Here is a 27,017-nt window from a genome sequence, read left to right as displayed (position 1 = left end):
CGACAAAATATACAAAGGCACTTGGCTCCACTTGGGAACAAGCGCCGATCTTGTCGTCGTCACGTCTTCAACATTCTAAACTAGCGCCTTTGACCTCTGCTTTATACGATGGGGACATGCTCCACTTGACGGCCTCACACGGCGCCATCAAGGACACACTGTGACAGTGACAGTGGGTGGTTTTGTCCGCGACAAGGCGGACCGGACTGTCTTTATCAAAGACGCATGGTCGTCTGTCATGTCTGCATGACCACTATGACTCACTGACCGTCTACACTGCAGCTATAAACAGCAGCCATGTTCACAAACCACTAGGGGTGGAACAGTACGCGAGAGTCACCGTTCAGAACGTACCTCAGTTTTAAGGTCACAGTTCGGTTCATTTCAGAACAAAATGCAAAATATAAAACTGCTTAGCTTTTGAGCAAAGTGAAGTGAAGTGAATTATATTTATACAGCGCTTTTCTCTAGTGACTCAAAGCGCTTTACATAGTGAAACCCAATATCTAAGTTACATTTAAACCAGTGTGGGTGGCACTGGGAGCAGGTGGGTAAAGCGTCTTGCCCAAGGACATAACGGCAGTGACTAGGATGGCTGAAGCGGGGATCAAACCTGGAACCCTCAAGTTGCTGGCACGGCCGCTCTACCAACCGAGCTATACCGCCCCATTAAAGCAAACAGCTTTAATGGTTTTTAAATCAAAACGTTAAATAATGCAAACTGCTAGCAGGTTAATTCTCCCAAAGAATAACATTTTCAAATAATACTGAATAATTTAAAAGGTTTGCAAGCCATGATTGCCGCTAAATTTGTCACTCAAATTGTTCTGTGTTAGAAAACTTCTACACTAGACATGGACATCTTTGGGAACCTCATGATACGATTACGATTCAGGAGCTATGATTCAATTAAAAATCGATTATTGGTGCATCTAGAATTTATGTACTTTGATGCAGTTTTACATTTCTTTTCCATTACTAAATAAGCATTTATCACTTGCAACTTTTAAAAACAGTGCATTTGTAATAAGAAACAGCTTAAATAGTTCCCATTACATTTATTAAATTAATGAAAGTGTGTGCAAAACTGGAACATAAGTGCTCCAAAATCAAGGAGCTGGTCGGATTTCTTGGGGAGGTGGCTCGCTGTGGTCAGCCAAATTTTAGAACTGTCTGCATTACTTTATTTACAATAAATAAATAATCGATTATTGATGTTTACTAATCGATTTTACAATTGCCCATGTCCAAATTGCGGTGTATCTAAAAATTGGTTATTTCCCCGACATTTACTCCGTACCAATCCAATTGTTTGATACCGAAATATCCATTTACGATTACATGTGTCGTTACTAAGACTGGGCCAATAGTCAATAAATCAATTAACCAAATGATAAATGACAATGAGCTGGCCTTGTACGTGTGTCTTTGTTTTCTTTTTCTCTCCCTTTCAAACAGGGTGCAAGAGGGTTCACTCTGTGCATCGCCCTCAGCACCTGAGTGTGTTTATTTAATAGTAGAACTAAATGAACAAAGTGAACCTTCTTGTCAGTCGTATCTGACACTTTTGATGCATGCCGATAAATTCCAATCTGGCCCTGCCAAGTCATTTAATGTGGTCCGCCACGTTACTTTATGTGGTACTGCCGCTTTATTTTATGTGGGCCGTATCATTTAAAGTGGCCTGCCGCATCTTTTAAAGTAGCCTGCCGTATCATTTAAATTGACCTGCCGTGTCCTTTTAAGTGATATGCCACATTTTAATTCATGAGGCCTGCCACGTCATTCTATGTCGTATTTGTTTTGTGGTTTGCCATGTAATTTGTGTGACCCGCAAAAAAAAAATAGGCTGAGAATAATAAAGCTCTTTCTGACAAAATGCATGTATTATTGTTTAAATTTTGACAGAAAGATGTGATGCATCCAATTGTATATATTGTTCATTTTAATATTTTCCGATTCTGCAACAAGCAAAGCAAGTTATCCATCAATCTAATTATAATGAAAAACACTTTACTTTGCAAATTGTGTAACAAGGCTATTCTACAGTATATTTATATTCATATTCACTGTTACATGCGACCCTCTGAGGGCAGTGCTTATTGCGATGTGGCCTTTTAATAAAAAAAACGAGTTTGACACACCTGCGATACACAGTTTTTGGTGGATATCAACATCCCATATCAACATCAGATCGGGACATTCCTAATCGTAATCAAATTGTGAGATGCCCAAAGATTCCCACCTCTAATTATATTATTTTGTGCTTAACTTAATGCTGACAAAAGTATTGTTTATCAGCAAAAATTTGGGGTACAATGGGCCCCATTCAGCAATAAGTTCCCAACTTTTCCTCTTATCTTTCTTCCTAAGTGATTTCCAAAGAGGAGTCCATTCAAATTCATGATGTGTTCTTAAACGGCCAAATTGTTCCCACCTGCTGTTCTTAAGTTGCTGAACGCCAAATGGTTAGCGCGTGCATGTCTATCAATACCCAATATGCATATGTAAACACCCTTCATTCCGTAATTTGCATAGGTAAACGCCCTCAATTCCCCATATAAGGGCACAATTCCGGCGGAAAAGCCAAACATCAAACACACGGAGAAAACACAAACAGATTACAGAAGAGAAATTTGATTTATCCTGCGGGGGAAATATATAATGTCAAAACGTAAGTTTAAGAAAGGGGGGACTGCTGAGGTAGCCTAAAGCGTTCAAATAAATATTGGTCACTTCGGGCAAATGGGTCTACATGATTGTGAAATATGCACTCCCTCCCCAGGGCACAATATGTGGCATCTTGCAGTAGCAGCAAAAGCATTGTCCTTGTGTGAATTGAGTTGCAACAGGGTGTGAGGCCTGTTGGTCTTTTAAAGAGTCACCAATCACTAAATCAACACCCCGGTAATTGATGATTGTGTGTGTGTGTGTGTGTGTGTGTGTGTGTGTGTGTGTGTGTGTGTGTGTGTGTGTGTGTGTGTGTGTGTGTGTGTGTGTGTGTGTGTGTGTGTGTGTGTGTGTGTGTGTGTGTACGGTATTTTGAAATGTCTATATATTGCTAATTTTGCTATATGTCTGTCTGTCTGTCGTATATATATACAGTATATATATATATGATATTAGAACATTAGACAATAGAAGTAAGGGAACTTTTCACACTTAAGAACAAATCGGCCACCCTAAGAGTGCTCTGGAGCACTTGTAGATTTTGTTCTTACCTACGAACAAATCCCAGCTAAGAAAACATTGGTGAATACAAAAATCTCCTTAAAAACTTCGTAAGTGGGCCTAAGAACAAAATTTGTACTTAAGAACGGTTGCTGAATCAGCCCAGGCCTAACCATGACGTCCCTACTTTTAACAACCTTTATACCCTAGTCCTGGAACTATGGCATTCCTTTGTACACAAGCTTGATTCCGGATTGATCTTTTGTACTATCTTTAACAGCAACCCAGAAAAATGTCGGCTAAATCCAAGCTGGTTGTGTAAAAGGGCGCTATCATATGACCCAGTTTCCTTGTGTGTTTTGGTATGTATTACCCCGCCGAGTAATAGCTACATGTTGTATGTTTCTGTCTCCAGGGTGGAAAGAAGCACAGCGGTCCATGTGGAGGAAGAGACTGCAGCAGTGGTGGCTGCAAATGTTTCCCAGAGAAAGGTGCCAGGGTGAGTTTCTTACTGTTCTAAATATCTTCATAAATAAACCTCTCGGTCATCACACTGGAATTACCAAATAAGGTTACGATCACGCAGCATTCGGTCTGAAGTCGTTGGTAAAGGTGCAATATTACGACACCTCTGCCTAATGGGTGTTTAGATAGCAACTGTTTCACATTTCAGACCAGGCCTATTGAACTTAATTGTTTTGGCGGCCACATTATCAGGGACCAGGAACCAGGGGGATAGATTTCTCTCATCACTAGTATTCCTATTTTGTATATTGCTGAGAAAATGCTGTTTTTATAGACCTATTGCAAAAAAACTAGTCAAAGATTATCTAAATAACAGATATATAGTGTTTTCAGAAATCTGCTGTCTTTTCCAAGTTTTTAAACTGAATTCTCGGGCCGGTCTGGTGTCATCCCTGGGCCGGATTTGGCCCCATGGATGAATAGCCCTGATCTAGACACTATTTTCTACATTCTGTCTATTCTTCAAGCTTCACAACTAGAAACCCAGTTCCATAATGGCACCAGTGTCGATGTAAATGGTAGCAACCAGACCAAAAAAAGGTGCCTTATTTTGGTGCTAAATGAATGCAGGCTCAGATTGTCTCAGGAAGTACAACCCCGGATTATGTACTTATGGACAGACTTCGGAGGGGTAGGAGCCAGTCGGTGTCAGTCAAACAAGATACGTGACTTAGACTTAGTTCCTCCCGTTCCTAATGGAACATTGGGCAACGAGTTTCCTCCATTTCCTCCAGTCTCTGGCGGCTCTTCTTGCTCTGTGCCAGCTGACACCCGTCTCCCTTGGGTCTTACTTGGCTGTCTGTCTCCACGTCTTCTTCGGCCTCCCTCTCTTCCTTATTCCACCTTCTAGCATCCAGTCCATTGCCACACTTGCCGGTCTCTCTTGGCAGTCGGAGTATGTGCCCCATCATTCTCCTTCTCCTTTCAAATACAATGTCAAACAGTGCTGCTATACCTGCCCTTCTCATCACCTCCTTGTTGGAGATGTGGTCTCTCCAGGAGATCTTCAGGATGGATCTGAGGCATCGTCGGTGGAAGACATCCAGCTTGTTGGTGATACTGGCTGTCTTCATCCACGTCTCACAGTCGTAGGTTGCTGTCGGTATGACCACTGACATGTAGAGGCGTAGCTTGATGGCTGTTGTGATGGCTTTGGACGACCAGATGTTTCGGAGCCGTTGGAACACTCATGCAGCTTTGCCAATTCTGTTATTGACGTCTTTCTCCATGTCTCCTGTACTTGAGATGTTACTCCCAAGATAGGTGAAGTCGTCAACGTACTCTATGTCACGTTCGTCTATAGTGAGTGGTGGAAAGTTTTGTATTTGTCCAACGGCAGCGGCCTTGGTCTTTTCTTGGCTTATCCGTAGTCCGACTTTTCATGGAGATTGTTGGTCATCTCTTGGAGTGCACGCTGAGTGTTGCTAACCAGAGCCAGGTCATTTGCAAAGTCTAGGTCGGTTAATCTGCCCCCTCCCCACTTGATGCCAAAGTTTTCCCCGGTGACAGACTTCTTCATCACAAAGTCAATGAGATACGTGACGCAAGATCATATTTCAGCCTTTAAGCACCGGCATTGTTTTTTTAAGTATCGATTTGGTGCTAGTCTTGGTAAAATATAAACGACACACGTCCCTGATCACAAACGATGACTTTGAGTCATACAGAAGACCCAGGACTTAGACACACAGCACTTTCTTGCAGCTAATGTGATGGAATTCACATCATTAATCACGGTAAATGCAGAAGGTCAGTTGGGGAAGTGGTGTGTAGTGTGTGGGAGAGCCACTAAGCAAAGAAATGAAAGACGGAGACAAGTGTGGGGAACCTGAACCCATAGAGTCAGACATAGACTAAACATGCTGGGATATTCATCTCTCAATGAATGACGACAGGCAGCCCTTCTCGAAAACACGTGCTGGCCATATCGGTACAGTACGTGACTTTCTCATCCCTAGAGTTCTGTAACGTTCGAAAATGGGACAAGCAACGCCTACTATTGGCCACATGTGAGAGGCTTTCCATCTGTTCTGCAAAGTGAGAAGAAAGTGCTGCCTATAGAACCAGTTAAGAACGTATAAGTGTCTGCACTTATAGGTCCCTTTTTTGCAAAAAATATTTTTTAGCAGTAATATGCGTCACTAAAGCCTGTTTATGAGTATCAAATATGAGAAATAATCTCATCATCTTGCTCATTGTTTGCTCCACTTTTAAGAGAAGCACTAGGTCGCTTTTGAATTTCACTCCTTTCTCATGGATACAATACCACCCCTGAGCCCTATCTAAATGATCATGCCCCAATTATACTCCCACCAATTTGTTTAAGAAAAAGCAGGCTTTGCTACACATCTTAAAATACAAGCTCTGCCGGCTGGCTGTTAGTTAGCTGCAGATGTGGGGAGGATTCTGTGAACAGGCTAAACTACAATGATGTTAAAATAAGAGTGTAATGTTAGCACAGTATTGCTAACATACTGTAGTTATGCTAGTGTGGCTAGTGTTTGTGTCCTCCAGTCCTCCTCCTCAAAGTTGCGTAATTTACAAAATATTATCACACTTTTTTATTTTAACGTGTTTTAATATCCATCCATCCATCCATTTTCTACCGCTTGTCCCTTTTGGGGTTGCGGGGGGTCGCTGTATAATTTAATTTAATTTTATGCATGTTTAGTACTAAACATTTTTGTGCAGAATACATTTAACATAATTAAAACATAAATTTGCAAACCTCCGACACAACACCGAACCCAGTACTCCTGCCTTTCAAGACCAGCACTAATGCTGCGCGCCACGGGGGACAGGGAGAAAGTCCGAGGAAATTTGCCATTGTATTCTTATCAGGGACCGAGCAGGAAGGGGCTAAGAATATGATTGGGGTAAAACGTCATATTAAGCGCAGTGTCAATTATTAATTGACATTTTACATGCGCTCTTCACGCAAAATGGGCCTCCCACGGATCGTAGGGCCCTACGCACGGTGGCTGATGGACCTGGGTATATGGCATCTTTTACGTTGGACAAGGGCAGAGTTACAGTGTGTTTGTAAAAAGTGGCGCTTCTTAGAGACAAACACAGCTCATTAGCATTAAAGCTACAGACACACAAAATATTTTTGGTAACACTTTAGTATGGGGAACATATTCGGCATTAATTAGTTGCTTATTAAAGTTACAAAGACTTAATTTAGAGTTATTTGGACACTAGAGGAACATGTAAGGGTTAGGGTTAGGGTTACTAATAAGCAATAATTCTGAGGTTCTTGAGGGAAGACTCTTAGTTAATGGCTTACTGGTTGTATAATCAGGCCATGCAGAATAAGGCATTAATAAGTACTTAATAATTACTAATTAAGAGCCAATATGTTACTAATTTGCATGTTAATAAGCAACTAATTAATGGTGAATATGTGTTCCCCATACTAAAGTGTTACCAATATTTTACGTAAATCTACAGACACAGCTTGCTCAGTGGCCTTGTGGTTAGAGTGTTTGCCCTGAGATCGGTAGGTTGTGAGTTCAAACCCCGGCCGAGTCATACCAAAGACTATAAAAACGGGACCCATTACCTCCCTGTTTGGCACTCAGCATCAAGGTTTGGAATCGGGGGTTAAATCACCAAAATGATTCTTGAACGCGGTCACCGCTGCTACTCACTGCTCCCCTCCCCTCCCAGGGTTGTGGAACAAGGGGATGGGTCAAATGCAGAGGATAATTTCACCACACCTAGTGTGTGCGTGACAATCAGTAGTACTTTAACTTTAATGGCGTGTTGGAAAGCATACTTCATATTAACTGATGTAACTGACAGTTGAAAAATAGTATAATATGGGAACATTATCATACAGGTTGTTGCGTTGTTATGGGAACCAAAGATGCTTCTACCCAGACTGAGACTCCCATTAAAAGCTACCTTGTAGGTAGCAGTCTTAATAAACCACAGTGAAGTTAGCTACGCCGACCACTTTACAAGAGCGACTTTACAGTAGCACTGGCCTTTGACCCCAGCATGCTCACCGAGGAGGATACAGGAAAAGCCCATAAAAAGGCGAAGGCACGGACAGGGAGGAAGTTCCACATTCCACATCTGAGCAATGTGCGACCAGAGGGTCAACAGATAGCTTTATCTTCCTCATCCTCCTCACGCTCGCTCGCTAGCCGACTCGCTACCCGCATCAAAAGGATTTCCATCATGCAGAAAACATGTGATAACGACGTGCCAAGCGCGAGAAAAGATTCACACTTAGGATGTGTCGTTTTGACTACAAAACTGTTAAATTAGGAACGTGTGTTTGTCCGATCAATCGCAGTGAATAATATTTTTTCTGCAGTCAGCAGTGTACAAATAACAAAAACATGTTCAACAAGTACGACGGAAAACAAGATGTTTCCTCACAGATGTGTTGATGGTCATTTTATTTCTCCTTCCCTCCAAAATCTCTCTCTCCCCCAAAGGAGATCTATGGCGGTTAACAGCTGCCTGATTTGGCCGAGTCTGAACTCAGCTGTGGTGTTGTTGGATGGCGCTCGTTAAGAGGCTAAATGGTGGCTTGTAGATACACTATCCTACCATGTACTAACAGTGACTAAGAGTGATACAAAGAGGGCCTTAGTGGGAACCGAATACTCTCGCCTCGTAAATCTTTTGCTGCAGCCCAAGCCTTACCACCCACTCCCCTGGCAGAGATCATCTTTGGAGGAATGCTGAAAAACATCTCCTCCATAAATCATTCCTCTATCATTAATGATTGTGTTGTGAACACCTAAACGTGGAGTTGTTTTCTTTAAACCTTTAAGAAGTCTGTTAAACTTCCCCACATTAAAGGGTGTATAGTTTTTTTTATACATTTAAAACACTTCCTTGTGGTCTACTTCAGTGTTTTTCAACCACTGTGCCGCGGCACACTAGTGTGCCGTGAGATACTGTCTGGTGTGCCGTGGGAAATTATGCAACTTCACCTAATTGGTCCAAAAAATATTTTTTGCAAATCAGTAATTATAATCTGCAAATAATGTGCCGTTGCTTAGTGTCTGTACTGTGTAGAACTCGGCAGGGTAACCACGTAATACTCCATGTCAGTAGGTGGCAGTAGGCAGTTAATTGCTTTGTAAAAGTCGGAATGTGTCAGGTGAGACGAGGATGGTTTGTTGTGATCCCAATATGCAGACCACAGCAGGAGGCAGCGTGCAGGTAAAAAGGTATGTAATGCTTAAACCAAAAATGAACAAAAGGGAAAGGAAAACGCAATGGCTATGCAAAATGAAAGTAAAACTGAACTGGCTACAAAGTAAACAAACAAAATGCTGGACGACAGCAAAAACTTGACATGACAATCAACAATGTCCACACAAAGAAGGATAGCAACAACTTAAATAGCCTTGCTTGCTAACACAAAGCAGGTGCGGGGAATAGCACTCAAAAGAAGACATGAAACTGCTACAGGAAAACACCAACAAAACAGGAAGGGCCACCAAAATAACAGCGCAAGGCAAGATCTAAAGCACTAGACACAGGAAAACACGAACGAACTCAAAATAAGGAACGACGACCTGGTGGAGTTTAATGTTTTAACGTTTTCTGCTGGTGCTGTGCCTCCTTATTTTTTTATGAAAAAAATGTGCCTTGCCTCAAAGAAGGTTGAAAAACACTGGTCTACTTAACATGTAATAGTGTTTCTTTGGTCAAAATGTTGTTGTTTTGATGTTTTGCAGACCATTTTCAAGCCACTTTCTGACCGTTTCTTCAGGATGTGTCGTTTTGTGGGTGGTCTTATTTACATAGCTCCATTTCAACAGCGTCTTCTCCCCGTCATCGTTGTTATAGTTTTTAGCGCTTCCATAGAGAGTCTACTGACGGATTAAGTTCAAACTATACGATACTAGTTTTTATTAGAAATGGCAACAGCATAGGATACATGTCCATGTACGAGCCAGTCTGCCCCACAACAAGAGGAAAGCGAAAAAGAAGGAGCTTATTGACTACAGCGCGAATGAAGGACTCACGCAAAGCCCTTTGGGAAAATGTATACCATATATGGATAATCCACTGGCGTCACACTGAAATACTACGTAATAGTTTATTTTTGGTGTTGATAAACCTTTAAATTAGGGCCGTCAATTTTTGTCACCAGGTTAATCCAAATTTTGCAATTTGGATTCATCACAGTTGATTACTCCCTTGCATAATTGAAATTTGCCTGGGAAGAGACCCCGATATTTGCACACAAATGCAATTTTATTGTCAGAATGTCATCCAGGAAATTCTTGAAAGCATGTCTTTTATTTGCACAAAACTTGGTAATAGTAAATTCTTTCAGGCTGTATTCTGGAGTAAAATTTGCCAGCGAGCACACCAGTCGGAGTCTCCTTGTATTGACGTTTGCATTGATCTGATCGCTTACCGACTAATTGATTAATCTTAGTGTGTTCATGATTAATGCAATATTTTTAAGGATTAATCACATGAGTTAACTCGTTAACTTTGACAGCCCTACTTTGAATACTTGATATTAACATAACTCCTTAGTTTTTTTGTGGGGGGTTTTAATATACATTTCAAGGAATATTTATGTAATGTTATTATTGTTATTATTATTATAAATAATAATTACCCCGCCTACCGCCCAAATGCAGCTAAGATGAGGCTCCAGCACCCCCCGCGACCCCAAAAGGGACAAGCGGTAGAAAATAGATGGATGGATGGATAAATAATAATTATATTATGAATAAGATAGGTTAGTGATTGCCAATAACATAGATTTTAATGTATTGTTATTTTTTCGACAGCATCAGAAAAACTCACATTCACAAAAGAAACTACCTGAGATATGAATAAATAAATATGAATGATATTTTGGGGATTTGAATCGAATTCAGCATTTAATTTCACTGCTTTTTATCGAGGAAACCAAGCTAAAATATTACCATACACACACATATTAAACATGTACTGTACGTTATTATATAAGGTCAATAGACAAAGAGGGACATTTTGATACATGCTTTTGAATAGGAAAAAATAGCACCATCTGGTGGACAAGTATAAAAGGCCAAATTGATCATCCATCCATTCATCCATCCATTTTCTACCGCTTGTCCCTCTCGGGGCAGTGGGGGTGCTGAAACCATTTTTCCAAATCACAGAATTGCCTTAGTTAATGTTAAGATATGTATAGGATCAAAACGAACATGTCCAATTGTTTTGAATAGGGCATTGTTTGTTTTTAAGAGCAAAAACATGGTTTTGTGTGTAGCATTGTCGTTTTAGATTCATGTAAGGAACAGAGATGACATCTCTAAAATGTTTTGAAAATAAATATCCTCTGGCAAATTTGACCTATACTCACCATTGCCAAAATGACTTGAAAAAAATAAACAAAATGGCACAAAATGGCAGAATGATAACTGAAGGGTTGATAAGAAAGCTCACAAGTCTTCTTTTGAGGTGTTATCAGAACAGTCTACAGTCAACCCAGAGTCGAACAGTCCAAGTAGAACAAAAGGCAACCTGTGTCTTCCTCCAGAAAGCGTTTTCGCCCATGAATGCTGGCTTTTGTTTTGTCTTTTTTTAACGATCTTTAGCTCTCAGAAACAAGAAGTGCCTTGAGATTTTACACAGACGAAGCAACTTTGACAACAGTGACGTCTGTTTGAGGCCATCTTTATGAGGTCTGGGCAACCGTAGTGAAGACGTTAGGCAGATGTTGGGGAATCTGTCCCTTCCATCCTGGGAAACACTGCCCCTCAGCTGATGTTGGGACAGGAAATGACATCTCTCAGGAAGTGGAGTACAATGACAGTCCACTGATCTTTTTTTTCCGATTCCGATGGCTTCTGTTTTTGTGAGAAAAAGATCGCCTGTTTGTTTGCCAACAGCGGCTAAAAATGGCTGCCTTTTCTGTTCTGTTCTGTTCTGTTCTGTTCTGTTCTGTTCTGTTCTGTTCTGTTCTGTTCGGTACTCCATTCTGATTTCATTTCCCAGGACAGGCTAGCGGCCCGACTTGGAATGTGGTGGTTCAAAGACTTTTGCGAGTGTTTTTAGCAAAAAGGATGGAAGTCCTTTGTTGTTGTTTGATAGCTTCCCTCTGAGGGATCACAACCACTTGGAAAGGCCATACTTTATAGCCCCCGGGTGTGTATGAATATGCCAGAACAATTCAGAACCTTCCAAAGGCATGACGTAAATGGTTAGTCAAGAATGCGCTTTATTAAGCAAACAGGAAGCACTGTTTTCTCTGTGGATGAGGACTAACCCTTGAACTTAAAACTCTGGATCACCTCTTGGATTCTTTCATACTGTAGCATCCATGGGCTCCATTTAAGGTAGACGGTGTACCCTTTGGCGCCTAATTAGATCCCCTGAGCTTGATCCCAACAAGGCCTGGCAAACAGAACTAGCAACTGTTTGGCAATGAACACAAATGGCAATTAGCAGAATGGAAGTGGAAGTCTGGGAAGTTCAAAATCTGTTGTTGTCACTAGAACTGTGGATTAGTTTGTTAGATTTGGACAAGCTCCATGTTGAAATTAGACAGATTGAACCAGAGCTCTTCTAGTGTGATGTTATGAAGTAGAAGGATTTAAGATGGAATGACGTACAGCATTGGCAGCTATTGAGCAACAGGTGCAGGGTTTTAAGGATAAGATGTTTTGTCCAGTTAGAAAAACACTAACTGACACGTGTTCTTTAAAGAATTCAGTAGGGTTTGGTGCACTGAATGGGAGTCAAATGAAGTACTCTAGATACATGACATGTACTGCTTTGCTGTACTTCAAAATCATGGACTACACAGTATGAAAACTCTTTTTGAATTTAAAGATTGTAAGTAACAGCCAATACGGGTTTCGTCCTAATCATTCAACTGCTACAGCGATTATGGAACTAACTGCAGAAATAGCCAATGCAATAGACAAAAAGCACTATTTAGTAAACAACTTTGTAGATCTTTAAAAGCGTTTGATGTGCTGGACCACAAGATATTGTTGCATAAATTATATAAATATGGTATAAGAGGTGCGGCACAGCAACAACTTACAAGCTATTTAAAAACAGAAATCAGTTTGTTGAAATCAACAACAAAAAGTCTAAAAATTGTAACATAACTTGTGGAGTACCTCTGACTTTTTCTTTTATATTTAATAAATTACATTGTGACTGTATTTTTTACTTAGGTGCATTCTATTTACGGCTGACATCACTTTATTTTATTCAGGAGAAAATATAAATGATGTCCTACAAATTGTAGAAAATGAATTCCAGAAAATGATGTGGTTCAATGCCAATAAATTGTCCTTAAAAATCAGCAAAAATAAATTTATGATTTTTTTTGTAGTAAAAGGAAATACGTTGACGCGTCATTAGTTATTAATGGGTTAGAAATTGAAAGAACGTTTCTAGGTATCATGATTGACCAAGATTTGACATGGAAATCACATAATGATTATGTCAAAGTAAAGGTATCCCAAATAATAGCTGTGCTGTCTAAAGTCAAAGATTTTCTAAATAAAAGTGAATTGTTTTTGTTGTATAACTCATGGATTGTATTGTATTGAAGTATGGAGAAGTGCCTGCAAAAGATACATTAATCAAATGTTTCTTTTACAAAAAAGGGCGATTATAGTCGGAAGATACAGAGACCCAACCAATCCTTTATTCATACAATTAAAAACACTGAAATTTAATAAATTAGTATAGTCTATAACCTTTTAAAAAACATGAATAAAGCTCATATGGAAAGTTTACCATACCATTTGCAGAATAGATTTACCAAGAGAAAAAGCAGATATGAACTAAAAGGTACTGAGGTTTTGACAAAACCCAGGTTTCAGTCAGCTGTAAAGGAAATATGTGTCTCAATCAAAGGAGTCAGTCTGTGAAACAGTCTTAAATGTAAAATCAAAACTTCTGAGTCAATTTTTTTGTTTAAGAAGAATGTCAAATTATCAATGTTACAAAAATATTCAACTGCGGAGTCGTAGATCAACTGTATTAAGGTATTGTGTGTTTTTGTGCATTTTTAACCTGCCCATTGTACAGCACTTTGGCTACCCCTGTGGTAAATTGTAAATGTGCTTTATAAATACATTTGATTTGATTTGATTTGATCAGACAGCTCAAAATGAACTGGAACTGTATATGATTTTGTGTTGATCTGGGGCAGATATTATACATTTTACTTCTTTCTGCTCCTTTTCTTTCATGCTAAATGCTGTTGTTGCATTGGTTTTTAAATGAATGAAATAAATAAATGAAAAAAAAAAAAAATGTAATGCGGATTTGTACAAAATATTTTTATAAACCTTTAAAAAAATTTAAATTTTTATATTTTTTACTAGTTACATAAAATATTGGATGGACCAGAATGCATTTTTGTCCCCAGATAAAAGACAAGTTGTCAAATGTCTTCTCTCCAAGGAAATCCAAGCTTTTCTTCCTAAATATAAGACAGTAAACTAAAAAAAAATGGTCCGTTTTAAATTTGGGGTCTACAGATCTAGGGATGTAAACCAACAAGTGGCGTCAGATGACTTCTCTCTAAACAAATCAGAGCTTTTCTTCCAGTCCCTTACACACGACAGAAAACTGAAAAGTCTGAACAGTTGTTTTTTTATATATCGTTTAGGTCAAGAGATTTATACATACCAGCAGGGGGCACTTAATGACTTCTCCCTAAAACGAGTCTGGGCTTTTCTTCCTGTTACTCACGTAGTAACCATGAGAGATGCAGCCGCGACACAGACGCCTGCAAGTTGGCAGAGAACAGAAGAGGAGTTATGATGCTAAATTTTAAGATAATAGAAGCCATCAAAATACTATCCAGCAGCTAACATTTATGATGGGTTTGGGATTCATTTTGTCTTTGGGTCTTTAAAAAAAGGGGTGGTCTTACATTTGATTTGAGTTAATACTGTACATTCTGTGCAAAAACCCAAACAGGAAAGAAAACAGCCAGTGTAACAGAAAAGTTGGTGGTGTGATGAGGAGATATGTGCCTTACATTTATCAATTAAAGGAGAAAGTCTCAATGAATGTATCGATTAACTGTGATTTCAGCTTGTCGAACTATTATAAACTCCTCTTTCCATGCTTGTGTTGTATTGAGTAGAGCAGGGGTTTTCAAACTGTTGTACGCTACGCCAAAGAATCAATTAAATATTGAAACACAGTGTGACTGTTCAAACTGTATGTAATGTTACAGTGGCCACAAATGTTAAATTTATTTGTTAAATAACCTCTGCCTTGTTTTTAACAAACATTTAGGCCTACTACGCTACTGTATTTTGTTGGTCATTATAGTGGTACTTAGAGAGCCAAGTGTTTTCTGAGGTGGTACTTGGTTTAAAAAAATATATATATAAAAAAGTTTGGGTACCACTGGAGTAGAGTAATGCTGCCCTTTGATGAAGTTGTGCCATTGCCTGTAAGTAGCTCAATTCCTTTAGCTGTTATGTTGTTCACTTCTTCAGACAGCAAACTAGTTGAGACTAAATCAACAGCGTCTCTGCTGGTTGCAGCCAAGTTTACTTTATTTACTGTAGCCTCCTTTGCTTAAAGACACGCCCAATAAACGTCATTAAACGCAACACCAATTAACAGAATCCTAAACGATCAATTACAGTAACTATGACTTTGTGTAGCTCAAGTTGCAGGTCAATACACACAAAACAACAACAGGCGAACACACCTTTAGCGCATCTTACAGCATGTTTAATCAAATCAAACAGCTACTCAGAAGAGATGAGCCTCATTGGCAGGATCAACAAAGAAGAATTCAGAGACATTTAGCGCCAGACTTTCTCTGACTCATAAAATAAATATCACAAGATCACACCACAGAGAAATTATTCTCCTTATCTTTTTTTCCCCCCCCCACATTTTCCAGTCTGATCCAATCCATGTTTGGCTACGAGTCGTGCACCAAGCTGTGTGTCTAATTTAGAGTGAGTCACCCTCACATTTTTTACATGATAGGTGCCGTTTCTGGAACAACGCGACTACTGTATTGCTTTTCAGGCAGACATGCACCATCCCTCTGTTGGTCATATTCCTATTTATAGTGTTGATATTCTTTTGTTCCTGGACTCATTCGACGGTATCATAGTTGACAAAAGTTCTGTATGCCTCTCAACTTTCAGCAAACATTTTCCATTTTCTCAGTACATGCTGAAAATCCCATTTCCCCTCAATCAACCGCAGCTCACCCAGTGCTGGCAGCATTCATGCAGCCCTTGATCATTACACTACCACCACCACAATGATCTTGCTACTCTCGTGTTACCAGCTATATGTCAGGACTTGGTTCATGGCGTGGTTTGTTCTCCCAGAAGGCAAAGGAAAATTGGCGCGGGCAAGGCGTGAATTTAAATACATCATTTATTTTTTTAACACTAATAAACTACAAAAAAAGGAAGCAAACAAAAGGCGCACACAAAGGCGGAAATACAAACTTGACTATGAAACAAAAGACATGCACGTGGGCACAAAAACTATGAACATTAAAACAAAAACACTAACTGTGGCATAAATGAACAAAACTTACTTGGTAAAGAACTGTGACAAGACATGGAGCAGAGTGATGAAATAGTGTGAGGACGCCAGGACGAACAACAGAAACAGACAGATTTAAATAGTGACGTGATCAGTGAAAACAGGTGCGTGACTCGAAACAGGTGCGTGACAAGACAGGTGAAAACTAATGGGTGACCATGGAAACCAAACCAAACAAGGAAGTGCAACCAGGAACTAAAAAAAGAGCCCAAAACCCAAGCAAAACAAAAACATGATTAACACAGACATGACACTATATAGATAAAAACGACTGTTTTGACTCATTTTCCGCTGATTGTACATTGATACTGCTATACAAGCTGCACACTGAGTACTCTAAAGTGTCGCCAATTGTAATTTTTTTTATAGCAGTGTTTCTCAAACTTTTTACACCAAGCATCACCTCAGAAAACACTTGGCTCTCAGAGTACCACCATAATAACCAACATTAAAATACAGTAACGTATTAAGCCTAAGTATTCATTAAAAACAAGGCAGAAGTTTTATTTAAAAAGTATAATTCATATTTTTGGCCACTGCAACATTACACACCGTTTGAACTGTAACACTTTGTTTGAATATAGGAAAATAAAACACTGCACTTTAATCAGGTGATTCTTTGGTGCACCACTACTAGATGGAGCCCGTGTGCACCACAGTTTGAGAATAACTGTTCTAAAGTATTGTCCCTTTAAAGTAAAACAGCACTTTTTGGGGGGGATTTGCCCATCATTCACAATCCCAATGTGAGAGAAGAACACATATGTTTTTCCCTTTCATGCGAGTTCTGAATGGTGAAACACTGCTAGTATGAGGCGGCTAACAATGCAGATAATGGGAATTATCCAATTGTGTTTATAAAGTGTTCTAAAAAAAAAAAAAAAAAAAATTTTTTTAAACTTACCTACAAATAAATTCATACTTACAGCATGTATATAAAACAGTGTTTGAGGTTTTTTGATGATTTTTAGAGGGTTTTATGGGCGAAATAGATGGCATATCTCTTACCTGCATTGTTAGCTGCCTCTTGCTAGCAGTTTTCACCACTTGGAATGCACAGAAAAGGGAAATGTGTGTTCTTGTCTTATTTAAAGATTGTGGATAATGGGTATATCTCCCCCAAAAAGTGCAGTTTTACTTTGAAGGGACAATACTATAATACTGTACAATGTACAATAAAATAGTACAGATCCTCTTTAAAAATGTGTATGATTAAAAAATGAAAGCTTGCTTAAATGTTGGATACTGCGATCCACCATGTCATTTATGTGGCCTGCGAAAAGCTGGAATTAATAGAGCACTTTCTGGTTAAATGTATTTGTTATTTCATATTTTGACAGGAAAATATATTGCATGCATACTTTCATATTACTTTGAAACGTGTCTGATTATGAAACAAGACGTTCCAAGTATTTACATGTTTTTGGTAAGCAAAAATAAATATCGTACTTCAATATGTGCTTGTCACCTTGACTTGTGATTTTAAAGCAACTTGTCCATTAATCTCTCACAAAAAAAAATCATTAAAAAACATTTGCCAATGCAAAATATATAACGATGCTATAAAACATTTATATTCATATTTATTCTCTTTTACAAACGGCCCTCTGAGGGTAGTCATAACTGTGATGGGGCCACAATGAAAACGGGTTTGACACACCTGCTGTAATCCATTAATCCTGCATCAGTGAAAATGCCATTTATAGTGAAAACATGAGCAAAAACAATTATTAAACAGCTCAGTGTTATTTGGATATTGTAGCTGCAGCTGGAACCATGAAATTGGACTGGCTCTATTTGTTATAGCAGAAATATTCCTGACCCTTTTTTCCCCCCCTCACAAAAAAGTGCTATAAATCAAGATGCACAGTTATGATAAGAACTGTAACGCGACACGGGATATATTCAAGAGCTGCCGCTAAAATAGTGTACAACATCTTACCAAATTACAATTCTCATCAATACTGACAGATTTACTGCAAGGTCCGACATTGCAGCCAGTTTTTCTGCAAACGTGTGTACTTAGGCATCAGACATTGGCCCTCCGGAAGCATCTGTATCTTTATTCAGAAGCCAGAAAACACAGCAAGGACAAATAGTAAGAACAAAGATCAAGACGAAGCAAAAACACTCCACATTGTTTTTTTGTGTATTTATGTTATGACTGGGAAGGGTTCATATCAAACCAAATACGGCATTAAAGTCTTTTTGTAGCCTTTAACCAGACATTTTGGGTTCAGGTTAGGAGTTCTGGTTGTAAATTCCAGCCAATAAGGTGTCAACATGGGTCATCCGCTGGAATATACGGTAGGATTTACAGACAGGAGTCAGGATAACGTAACGCTCAGTGAAGTGTGTCCTCCAAATAAATGTGACCAGGGTCACCACAGCGCCACCATATGTTCACCATCAGGTTGTGTTGTGAAAGCTCCGTGGACGGGCCGGCTGGCCGCGGAGGAAACAATTAAGCTCTCCTCGTAAATATGTTCCCCTCTGCAGAAATCCATTTTTCTCAGAGACGTTGTTTACAGTGCATTGAGTGATTTTTTTTTTTTTCTATGCCTGAGAAAAGTTTAAGGTCAAATGCGTTTGGATATCCAATTCCTGATTTGTGTGCGACCTCACTGGGGGGAAAAAAAACAATACAGTAAATGTATAATAAAGTTCCATTTAGTGCATACTTCACTGCTCTGGTTTGTGCTTCTACTATCAATCAATCAATCAATGTTTATTTATATAGCCCTAAATCACAAGTGTCTAGAGAACAATGGCGGAATGTAACCATCAATCGACTAATTGTTTTCATTTAATAATGTGAAAATGTCCATCTGAGTGTTCTGAATTTCTGTTTCCGTGCCAATGTGGCATTGCACAGTATAATCCTGCACAGCTCAACTTCCTGTAGTAATTTCCCGTTGGCTTTCTTTAGACCAACTGATTCAACAGCGCCTCTACTGGTAGCATCCAAATAGTGCACTCCACCGTAATGACCTGAATCTAATTCTGCTGCTGGGTTGAAAAAATAATTTTCCTATCATTGTGATATGTTTTTGCAATTTGGACCTTTTTCTTGAATGTTTACAACTTTATATCTATGCCATACATTTTTTTTCTCTCTGCAGTTTCTGCAATCAGCAGCATGCACTCTGTCAATAACAAGGCAGTACTAATATATGGCAATAAAAGGCATATTGACAGGCGCATGCAAGTGGTAACGTGCATAAATGAGGAAAATTCCACAAGCAATAACGAAGAAATAAAAAAATTTGAACTTTTGTTTGTCTCTGGCTATGCTAGCTAGCATGATACTTTTCTGATTCAAGTAAAATAACGGCTGGGATGCTCAGATTTGTATTTTAAGGCAAAAGCAAAAATTAAATTATGACTAAAGTAGCGCTAAAAATTAAAATTCCTTGAGAAAATTGCTTCAAATTTGTGTTTTCTTTACAAAGCTTTAAAAAAACCTACTGTATCGATCACTGTATCCACACAAAATTTGGTACAGACTAGTGTTGTCGCGATACCAATATTTTGGTACCGGTACCAAAATTATTTCGATACTTTTTGGTACTTTTCAGTACTTTTCTAAATAAATGGGACCACAAAAAATTGCATTATTGGCTTTATTTTTATTTTTTTTAATCGTACGGTACATTAAACATGTTTCTTATTGCAAGTTTTTCCTTAAATAAAGTAGTGAACATACAAGACAACTTGTCTTTTATTATTTAGTAAGCAAACAACGGCTCCTAATTTAGCTGCTGACATATGCAGTTCTATTATTTTGTCAAGATTATTAAGGACAAGTGGTAGAAAATGAATTATTAATCTACTTGTTCATTTACTGTTAATATCTGCTTACTTTCTCTCTGAACATGTTGTATCTACACTTCTGTTAAAATGTAATAATCACTTATTCTTCTGTTGTTTGATACTTTACATTAGTTTTGGATGATACCATGAATTTGGGTATCAATCCGATACCAAGTAGTTACAGGATCATACATTGGTCATATTCAAAGTCCTCGTGTGTCCAGGGACATATTCCCTGAGTTTATAAACATAACATACATTTTTTAAAAACGAAAGAAGATGTTGTGATGTTGTTGTGGCGGACCGGTACTTTTCAGAAGCTGTATAGTACCGAAAATGATTCATTAGCATCGCGGTACTGTACTAATACCGGTAATTTACTGTATACCGTACAACCCTAGTACAAACGAAGATGTGTGTTAAATTTGAGCAAGATTAATTGAAAAGCATGGCGTCTTGTCAGGGGCACAGGCAGTGCTCACTGTAGCAACTAATTGGCAATAAGTCATTGACAGTTAGTCTAATGATGACACAACTTTGAGGATAGGTGTGTCCCGATCCAATATTAATATCAGTGCGATATCAGCCAAAAAAAACAAGTATCGGCTGATATCGGCTTGCATCGAAAATCTCCGATATAAGCAGTCCTGCAGTGTGTTTACTTGTGCAAAGCTGACAGCCAGTTAACATCTAAATGTCCGCCAATAAGCACACATGGTTGGTCTTTTCTTGTATTTTAGTGAAGTCATGTACCAAAGGTAAACGGGGTAGACACACATGTTAGTCATACGTAATAAGTGTCCTTAGTTCACTCCTTCTCAAATAGTAGAGCGGGCCCCCTGAGACGGCGCAATGCAATGCTAGGGCGGTGCGTGGGACCCCGAAGAACATGTTTATCAGTCTCATGCGTCGAAAAGCTTTGCGCTGCAAAACGTGTTTATTGTAGCCATTAATTCCGACTTCCTCATTTTGATTTAAAAAAAAAAGGTTTCTTAAATTTTATGGAGTCCTTTATATATTGTGCTCCTGAGTTATGTTGCTGATCAATTTTAACTATTATTTATTTATTTAGTGTTTATAATGAATTGTTTTCAGTATCAAATGGTTCAAGTCGGCCAAAAAGCTTCTTAAAATAAATTGGGGATTTCTCTTCTGTAACGGACTAAAAATTAATGTTAATAAAAATATTTTTGGTCGTAGGTTGATCTATATTTCCTTTTTTCTTTAATGTTACTAAGGATAGAATATTATGCAGAGGTGTACTTATAACAATTTTATAGAGAAATTATACTATTTATATGTTTTCTTCTTCCAAAGGGTGTCGTAACCGAAGAAAATTGAGAAGCTTTGCTTTAATTGAACTATGTTGCACATTTGTAAATATAAACAATCATAGAATAATCATAGTTGAATATTACCTGCGCATACAAAGTCTTCAGGTACAAAGTCTTAGAAAGTATCGAGTAACAAACGTGTCTGCATCATTCAACTTTCTCTGTCCTGATCTTAATTTAATGAATTATTGGGACCAGCAGATGTCGTCAAAAACAAACTATCACTCCACTTCCAAAGCATAAAACTGTCATAAGGTTACTGTTTTTCATGCCTACCATTGTTCTCTGAGTAATTTCACTTGATCAAACATTTTCGAACATTCCACACTACAAAATAATAAAAGTATGTCTATGATTTGTGCTGATATTATATATGATTTACATAGGTATCTGCCAATACTCAAGGCTCCGATATCGGTATCGTATCGGACGTGAAAAAATTCCTAACACCCCTGCTTGAGGATATCTGTATTACATGATTGCTAGCATGTCTTACAAAATAAATAAAGCACAACATATAGGGGGCGCCACAAATAGAGTAGAGACCCTCCAAAATGGGAGCGAATACAAAGAAATTCCATGTTGATTCAAAGAAACAGTAACGGCGCCTTAATGACAGTGATAAAAGAATCCACGGGGCCCTAAAGGCAACACACCCATGATGGACCACATGACACGTAAACACAATCAGACATGGTGCAGACACACTATATCGACACATTTTCTTTTAGGGAAACACCTCGTTCGCCGTGTATTATTTTCTCACGCACATCCGCCGCAGCTGCGTCCTGTTTCGTCACGTGTGCGCGCTCACGACCCGCAGACGTGAGACCTCATCTCATTCCTCAGACCTGAGGCAAGAGTGCAGGTGGACAAGGAGCACCCCAGGAGGACCGCATGGGGGTTTTTGTTCTCCCTCTTGGTCCTTCACACCAGCCACCTGTCATTAAACGCGTCTTTGGTCGTTTGGATGCATGTTGATGCTTGGCTAAACATTCTAATTGGAATCGTCCGCTGCAACGCCAAAATTGTCCACCTGTCTGCGTGCGGCCTCGCTTGGACTCCCAGTCCGCTCCCATCCAAGAAGGTTTTGACTGCAGCCTCAAGGTCCAAACACACTCATAGATATCTAAACATCATCTGCAGATGTTTATTTACTCAGTCCTTAACCTCACCCCCCTCCTTACTCTAACCCCCCACCAGGGGAAGCTGAGCCCCAGTTGGCCCCAAAACATCATGCAGAAGGAGAGCCTTCAGGAAATGAGTTCACTAAAGTTGCGTCCAAGACAAACTTGTAAATGGGCTTGCAGATCAGTCACGTGATGGACCAAAGACCCCCGAGTTCCCTCCAGGGAATTTACTGTGTGTCCAATTCTGCTAATGGCGAGCATGCTAGCTGTAGACCAGGGGTGTCAAACGCACGGCCCGGGGGCCGGATCAGGCTCGCAAACAGGTTTTATCCGGCCTGAGTTTTCTAAGTATAAAAATTAACCTGAAATTTTTGAATGAAAGAAACAGCTGTTCCAAATGTGTCCACTGGATGTCGCAATAGCAATTCTTTATATTTGGAGATAATACTACATACTGTATGTACCAAATAAACCACATGATGTTAGTACATCAGTCGAGGAAAATGATCAAACTACATAAATAACATACTGTAATTTGATTTTGATATCATTTTTTTATCTTGATAGATTGAAAATTAACCCCAATGAATTGACTGATGAACATTATCACATAATTTATTCGGAAAATATAAATAACGACAAATAAAGACAAAAAAACAAAAACTAACAACATTATGATTTGTACATTTGTGCTTGTTCTAATTTTAAACAAAGAAAACAATCTGAAATTGTCTTTATTTTCAATTTATCGTGCCGTGATTTTACCAGTCCGGCCCACTTGGGAGTAGATTTTTCTCCATGTGGCCCCCGATATAAAATTAGTTTGACACCCCTGCTGTAGACTCTTCCACACGCGGGCTTTTAAAGCTTCCCGGGAAATATACAGTACCCATCAAAATCACGCAAGACCACAGCATACTTTCATATAAAATAACATTAATAATCAATTTTATTTATGTAGCGCTTTTAAAAAGGTACTCAAATACACTTCGCATAATCAAAAGAAAACATGATCATCATCATAAAAGCACACACAGTATAATAATAAAACAAATACAATAGGGATAGCCAATGTGGTAAAATTATCTAAAATAAAATGGCTTAAAATCTAGGTTGCGATATATACACTGCAGCCTCCTGCGATAATGACATATATTACAATACATTATTTGGTATGAAAATGATAATAGAACCATTTCACAACCGGTTACTAAGGCCCCTAATTTGGCTGCTGGTGTATGCAGTAACATATTGCATAATATCCAGTTGTATTATTTTCTCAAAACTATTATTAAATCTACTTCAGAATATCTGTTTATTTCTGTTGTAAAAACGACCAAAAATGGAGTGATATTGAATAATTTAAATCCAACTACTGTGGTATTGACCTGATACTATAGTATTTGGTATTGTTACTGTCAATATTTGTATCAGTTTACCCACCTTCAACCATTCAAGAGCTCTAGCTGGCGTTTACGGGTTAGGATATCCTCCTACTGTGTGTAGTGTAGCATGTTTAGCTATTCCTCTTCCTCCTCAGATGATACGAAGAAATGGAGTGCCGACCTAAGCCTTGTTCAGACTGCAGGTCAATTTTGGATTTTTTTCCCCATATGCGACTTATATCGTGTAAACAAAGCAATTCCAATTTTTTCATATTCAACCCAGGCCTCTTTTCGTATGTGGAAATAAATGGAATATATATATAAAGTGAACGCTCCCGCGCTCAGGTCACATTCATCCGACCAGAACGTCACCAATCAGCAATAAGCTTTATATTAATTTGGCAAAATAGACTGTTAAAAAATAAATAGTTGACAACGGAGCAGAAAGTTATGTGCAAGTTCCAACACTCTTGTCTGACACACTCTTTAAAACAGACATACTTGCCCTCTTCAATCTTAATCCTCTACGCGCAGTAATTCGGTTCAAAACATTTTGACTTTGAATCCACAAAATCCTTGAAATTGCCACAAATGCGCCAGTACTTAGACCTACTAGAGTGAAAGCCATGTTTACCTCTGTAAACATTGCAGTGCGAGCGACGTCATGTCTTCATGGGGGTCAGACTGCATTCACATTAGAAATTGCATTTTTTTTTGTAATGTGAACGGCCACTAAAAAGATTGGATTTGACCAAAAAAATATGAATTGGACATCCGACCCTACAGTGTGAACGTTAGCATTTGCAGGACACAGCTAGAATGTGTCATCAACATGCATTATCACGATATAACGATAACAATACATCGTATACTGTAGTTTCTATATTGCGTAACGCTAGTGCAGTGGTTCTCAACCTTTTTTCAGTGATGTACCCCCTGTGAAAATTGTTTTAATTCAAGTACCCCCTAATCAGAGCAAAGCATTTTTGGTTGAAAAAAAGAGATAAAGAAGTAAAATACAGCACTATGTCATCAGTTTCTGATTCATTAAATTGTATAACAGTGCAAAATATTGCTCATTAGCAGTGGTCTTTCTTGAACTATTTGGAAAAAAAGATAGGTTTTTTTGTTTATATTTACAAAGGATTTTTGAATTGTTGCTATTTTTAGAATATTTTTAAAAAATCTCACGTACCCCTTGGCATACCTTCAAGTACCCCCAGGGGTACGCGTACCCCCATTTGAGAACCACTGCGCTAGTGTATATCAACATAAAATCAACACAATTTGGCAGTGTGAGACATTAGACTGCTGTTCTGCGAGCATAAAAAGATTAGGATTATAATAAAGGTGTTTTGCTTTTTCTTAAGCTTTTGTGATTTAAGAAAAAGTGCAATACGTGTCAGAATATCACGCAATCAGCAAGAATATCAGCAAGCATATAATTAACTTGTTTTTTTCCTTCGGCTTTTTGTTCCAAAAGAGTACAAGACGTCACGCTGCAAGAATATCACGCTAGACCGGTAAAACTTGAACTCTGACTTGCGTTTTGCTTTTTCCTTGGCTTTTTGGGGCCTCTTTTTTTGCAATACTTGTTCTACAAAATGGATGGTCATTGTCAAAGACGTCACACAAGGCTCCATCTTATCTTAGACCTTAATGAGGCATCAGTGGATTAACATTGCCTCATGTTTTGCTTTTTATTTGGGCTATTGTGCCTCTTCATTTTTTTTTTCCCTGATCAGACCTTAGCTAAACCTAAGTACAGTGAGCACCAGATAAAGCCTGAGTTTTGCTTTTTATGATTTTTTTTTGGTGATACCTCTACCAAAAATGCACCATAATTGTCCCCACACGAAGCGTCAGAATATCACACCAGACAAGAGCGTACTTTTGATCTAAAAATTAAACATAATTTTTTTTCTTTTTCTTTTGGCTTTCTAGTGACACTTGTTTTTTTTCCGTTTTTTTCCAAAAAGAGGTACCAGTAACAGAATTGAAATGTCAAAAGTAAAGTTAAAAAAAAGTAGTAGAACGATTGCAGCATGGACATACTAAGTTGCTACTTAGTAGGCAGTTTCAAAGTGGTTAACTTCTTTTTACACTTGCATAACAATTACAAATGTGGAAAATGAGGGGTAACTCCTCAAAGCAGAGCATTTTTGGTTGTTTTGTATGTTTGACTGAGTTCATTTTTTTACCTTTACAAGTGGTTCACTTCTTTTTACACTTGTATGACGGTTAAGAATGTAAATCATTAAAATTAATCTTTAACTGAATTTATTAAGTTACAGGGGAACTGCACTTTTTCTGGAATTTTGCCTATCGTTCACAATCATTATAAAAGACATGACGACGGATGGATTTATTTTTTTTAACGCATTCTAAATAAAAAATAAAAGTCCGCTTACAGCGGAGCCAATGGAAGCTCCTCTATTCCACCCATAAAATCCAATAATTAACCATTCAGAAAGCGCCAACAATACACCATTTACATCTCATGACTTGAATATTAACCAAGTATTAGTGATATTGTTATTATAAGCCCTAAAGCAGACAAATTATACCGGCGCCCAATCAATACTGTCCCTATGTTTACATTATTGAGTAGTCTACTGTTTCCTTCCTTCCCTGCTCCCTGGAAGATTATTCTCGATCATGAATCATGCCTCTCACCTGGAAAGTAGATGGCTGAGTAGGTATTCCAACGAGTTGGTACACTTTGACAGCCATTTAGGACCCAGAATTGGCGAGAACGACACGAAAAGACACTTGGTCCCGCCCCGTTTCTCAGCGAGGATTATGAGTCATTCTTCACCTAAATGGGAATATATGAACATTCCAGCAGTCAGCATCCTAATGACAGCAGACATTGTACAGTAAGTTATGTTTTATTATGTTTGTTGGCTTTCATGAAGTCTGCAGTCAGTAATAATCAGTGATGAAAAAAAAGCAAACGTTGTGATGCGTTTTTTAAATTAATGCGCCACTTATGCCTAAAATGATCCATCCACCCATCCATTTTCTACTGCTTGTCCCTGTCGGGGTCGCGTGGGGTGCTGGAGCCTATCTCAGCTGCATTCGGGCGGAAGGCGGGGTACACCCTGGACAAGTCG

At 38.7% G+C, this 27,017-nt stretch overlaps 2 protein-coding genes across 6 annotated transcripts in view; one reads left to right on the top strand and one right to left on the bottom strand.

Moving 5' to 3' along the window:
• Positions 1-27,017, top strand: part of col4a2 (collagen, type IV, alpha 2) — a 112,813-nt gene that overhangs the window by 48,885 nt on the left and 36,911 nt on the right. For all 4 annotated transcript variants that reach the window (XM_062068967.1, XM_062068968.1, XM_062068966.1 and 1 more), the window contains exon 3: positions 3,587-3,670. In XM_062068967.1, the coding sequence (XP_061924951.1) occupies positions 3,587-3,670 (84 nt within the window). The remainder of the gene's footprint in view (positions 1-3,586; positions 3,671-27,017) is intronic.
• Positions 1-27,017, bottom strand: part of LOC133664396 (collagen alpha-1(IV) chain-like) — a 151,113-nt gene that overhangs the window by 116,436 nt on the left and 7,660 nt on the right. For both annotated transcript variants that reach the window (XM_062068976.1, XM_062068978.1), the window contains 2 exons: positions 26,578-26,719; positions 14,335-14,434 (listed from right to left, as the gene is read on the bottom strand). The gene's annotated coding sequence lies outside the window, so the exon portion shown is untranslated. The remainder of the gene's footprint in view (positions 1-14,334; positions 14,435-26,577; positions 26,720-27,017) is intronic.

The sequence above is a fragment of the Entelurus aequoreus genome, linkage group LG14 (genome assembly GCF_033978785.1).
Source record: "Entelurus aequoreus isolate RoL-2023_Sb linkage group LG14, RoL_Eaeq_v1.1, whole genome shotgun sequence".
In the NCBI taxonomy this organism is placed as follows: domain Eukaryota; kingdom Metazoa; phylum Chordata; class Actinopteri; order Syngnathiformes; family Syngnathidae; genus Entelurus; species Entelurus aequoreus.
This window is presented reverse-complemented; position numbering and strand designations above follow the sequence as displayed.